We start from the raw sequence: 3,643 nt of genomic DNA on the forward strand, positions 1-3,643 counted from the left end.
AAATAGAGAGATCCTCCCGTGGAAAAGCTCATTTAGCAGGAAGGTGGCAATGGACTGTGTGTAGAGAAGCTGGCGACTGTAATAAGATTTGGTACGTATCGATATGTCTATAAACCTTTCATCCCTGTTAGATCTCTGTGAGAATAGAAAGCGGTGCCGGCAAAACTCTCCGTTTATTTGAAGCACGAAGATCAACGAGAGCATGTCAACGAACTCACGCGTTGGACTGCGACCGCGTGCACACCATTCATTGCACATCTTCCTTTATCTATGGAGAGAAAGGGAGGGAGTTACTTTTTTGTCAGTTGCATATGCTGTTCTTTCAACTGTTGTCTCTAGAGTACGGAAAGAAGTCTATAAGTTTGTCAAGATTTGAAGTAGAAGACTGTTGGAGTAGCCGAAAGAATAGGCAGAGAAAGAAGGAAACAGGAGGTGAAGAAAAGACAAGACAGGCGGGGAGGGAAAGTTTTGAGAACGTACGAAGGATCTGGTTTTCGTAATTCGATTCCGCATGATAGGGAATGAATAGCATCGGAGAGATCTTTACAGAAATTCCGAAATCCACAGATGAAATCGCGACGTTGTTCATTCTGACAGTTTTTCCTGTACAGTCAGTAATGATCATAGTAGTCGTAGTAGTAGGAGTGAGAGTGCAACAGAGGAAAACGTAGACGCTAGAAAAAGAAGCAAGCCATCGTTGATCTCTATCTATTCCCTCGGCGGTGTCCTACAGCCAACTCGATTCCTTATTCGATTCTTTGGTTACAGAGACCAAAAGCAGAGACGTTTATAGTCGGTTAAGTAGAAAGGCTTTGTCAGTGAAGACGTGTGTGCAAAGGAAAGAGAGAGATAGCTGGTAAACAGAAACGCAGTTCATTACATCCATCCCCACATACTCTATGAAACGTTCTAACTCTAAGGAGGTAGGCGATCAGTTTTGAAAGGAAGACGAAGGATGATGGGTGGATGCTTTTCGTGGTAGAAGTCACCGTTTTTGATTGAGGGTGTATTCCGGAAAGTAAAGCTGAAGGTTAGATGAGACGAATCTAGTGTCTCAAACTAGTCGGTAGTGGCTGCAATGGATGGATTATACCCAGGGTAGTGATCTCGAGGTTTGTTGTATCACCGTGTACAGGAGTCTTCTTGCTTTTCTTTCTCCTCTAGCATGAAGGGCAGCAGATGTAGCCGCTCCCCCGTGAGCCCGAAAGGTGCGGGTGCGACGAAGGGGTATTATCCATACCACAGAGACTCATGTCTTACGAAAACCGATCGCAGGGTTGTGTGTAGTCTCGGTGCCGGAAAGAACTGTTCAAGGTGCCACAGCAGCCTGCTGAATTCTTATCTTTCACACACTCGCGCCCCGTCGTCTATCTATCCGCTAACTACATCGATGTGGTAGTCTCTCGGTGCCACGTACATAGATTGTTGAGTCGGGTTCTTCTTTGCCTGTCAAACTCAGTTCCAAGGGCTGTCGAGCTCTAAAGACGTCTCCTGTGAAGAAGATTCTACCTTGCTGCGCCGCCACAGTCAGACTGCAGGTTTAAGATCGGTCATGAGCTTGTTGACGTGCTTGTCCCTCTGGATGGCTTACGTCTAAGGGCACCTGGGGGTCTACATTCGGCATAAAACCTCCTTACCAGTCATTCTCATTGAACCGCTCCACGACTGGGAGAAAGACGTCTGCAAGCGTCACATCTAGACTGGAAAGAGGGGCTGCAGCAACTTCCCCGAAGAGAACCTCGCAATCAGACGGAACGTTCAAGTTTACAGCTTTTCCGCGAGGCGTTGTCTTGAGAAAGTAGATCGACCTTGACTCCAACCCAGACTCTGTTCCATCTGACGGAGATCCAGAAGAGATCGGAAAGCCTTCAGTTTTGCTTTCCCGTGAAGAGACTCGAATCGAAACCATCCAAGGCTTCCCTTCTTTATTTCTCAGGGGAGTACCGAGCCACCCCAGGAGTGTCCAATGTACGGTATCAATTTTTGAGAGGTTCCTTCTCATGCTCCGTGAAGTTCGGAGAGTTTCCTCGTGGAAGAAAACCCCGGTTTTTCTGCCCAGGAAAAGGACCTTTTTTCCTAGGCATTCGAGACTGCTGCTGTACTAGAAACCGATACAACTGATCCCCTTTGTCAGTTGCGACGAGGTAATGCGAGACACTTGACAGGGCTATTATGTCAGTGATTTCTGGTGAGGCCTCATAACTATTGAGGGAAAGTAGCCTCTGCAGGCTCCTGTGTGCTATAGCGAACGAGGCGAAATAGACCAACTCTGCTGCTGTTCACTGACAGGGGCATGCCGTGGGACCTGGTTGCGATTTCAGCGAGAGATCATAATGCTCCAGGAAAACCGCCCCCGGTTTTGTTGCCTTGGATGAGAGATGGCTTCAGTGCTCGTGTCGCTGGTGCACTGTCGACAGGCTAACTATCCTCTTGTGCTATGCCTGGGTATCCCTCTGGAGCACTTACCCGTGCAGATGAGCTTGGCATCTAAGGACGGATCGGGAGGTCCTGGGGTTGCATTTCTTGACTCTCTTGGCTTTTGATAACCAAAGAGGACGTACTGACGACGACTAGTCCCATTCAGGAATTTCTCAATCTTTGGGTAAAACTGCCCACGGAACGAAGCTTCTACAGCGTTCTCGTCTTCCTCAAGACCAAAGGCCGCGACAATCTGAGATATCATCCAACGATGGCGGGGGTGTAGTGCCGCCATCGTGGGTGACTGAAAGAATAAAGCGCTGGAAAGTGTTGAACAGCTGTCCTAGTCAGCGGTCTTCACCGTAGGTCACGCGGTTTCCACGCGCCTAGCATGGCATACCACCCCTGAGGAAGTCATATCCTAGTGCCCTTACAGTAAGACGGTGTCACCTCCCCGTACCATGGTCATCCCAGCCGTCTTTGGAAGAGCATTCGAGGCTCTAACACAGAGTCCCACCTCGTTAAGTCGTTGTGTGTAGAGCAGAGATGCCAGGCAGTCGTGTAGCTATACCCCGGCCAACTTGCGGGAGACAGATAGTCCGCAATCGCAAATATCCCCCGTAGACTCCTAGCTGAATCAGCGCCGCAGATTCGACGGCTTCTCTTCTGACACTAACGCGATAAGCTTGCCGGCTTTGTCCGCCAGCACCCTAGGAAAAGGATGAGAGAGTCTATCGTCCACACTGGAACATCCGTGACGCAGCCGTCGCGCTTTGGCAAGAATCGAGAGACTGGATATTAGACAAAAAGAAGCTGCCGTTGAAGGAAAGCGGTTGAAGGGTTTCGCCGATGGAGGGAGGAGTTCAAAGAAGCGTGTTTCAGAGAGGAAAGTTGAAAGAGAAGAGCAGTTGGCCGAATTTTTTCACCCGCTGCGAGGAACTACACACAAAAGAAACGAGCGCCTGTTTTCTTAAGCTTGAAGACGAGTCCGACGAGGAAAAAAAGCGCGCTGCTGCTAAGGTAGATTTCTCTTTAATGAGCCAGAGTTAACACAATTTTGTCTTCTCGGCAAGCTCTCCTTACTGGTTAGAACCCAAGACAAACCACGTTCATCTTTTCGACTGTCTTTCTAGATAAGGCGAGAGCCGGGAGGCAAGGCTACTACTATCAAAGGCGTTATCACCATTTAGAAGGCCCGCCCACCATCCCCCGTCCTGCTTCTCTT

The 3,643-nt window shown here is 48.9% G+C and overlaps 1 protein-coding gene across 1 annotated transcript; it reads right to left on the reverse strand.

Moving 5' to 3' along the window:
- Window positions 1-1,633: 1,633 nt before the first annotated feature.
- Window positions 1,634-2,713, reverse strand: CSUI_010451 (dynein heavy chain family protein; the record flags this gene model as incomplete). Its single annotated transcript, XM_068070555.1, has 2 exons — window positions 1,634-1,836; window positions 2,467-2,713. The coding sequence occupies 2 exons, from the start codon at window positions 2,711-2,713 to the stop codon at window positions 1,634-1,636; spliced, it is 450 nt and encodes a 149-aa protein (XP_067917470.1).
- Between the last annotated feature and the right edge of the window lie 930 nt (window positions 2,714-3,643).

This window comes from Cystoisospora suis, assembly GCF_002600585.1.
Source record: "Cystoisospora suis strain Wien I chromosome Unknown contig_7466, whole genome shotgun sequence".
Taxonomy (NCBI): domain Eukaryota; phylum Apicomplexa; class Conoidasida; order Eucoccidiorida; family Sarcocystidae; genus Cystoisospora; species Cystoisospora suis.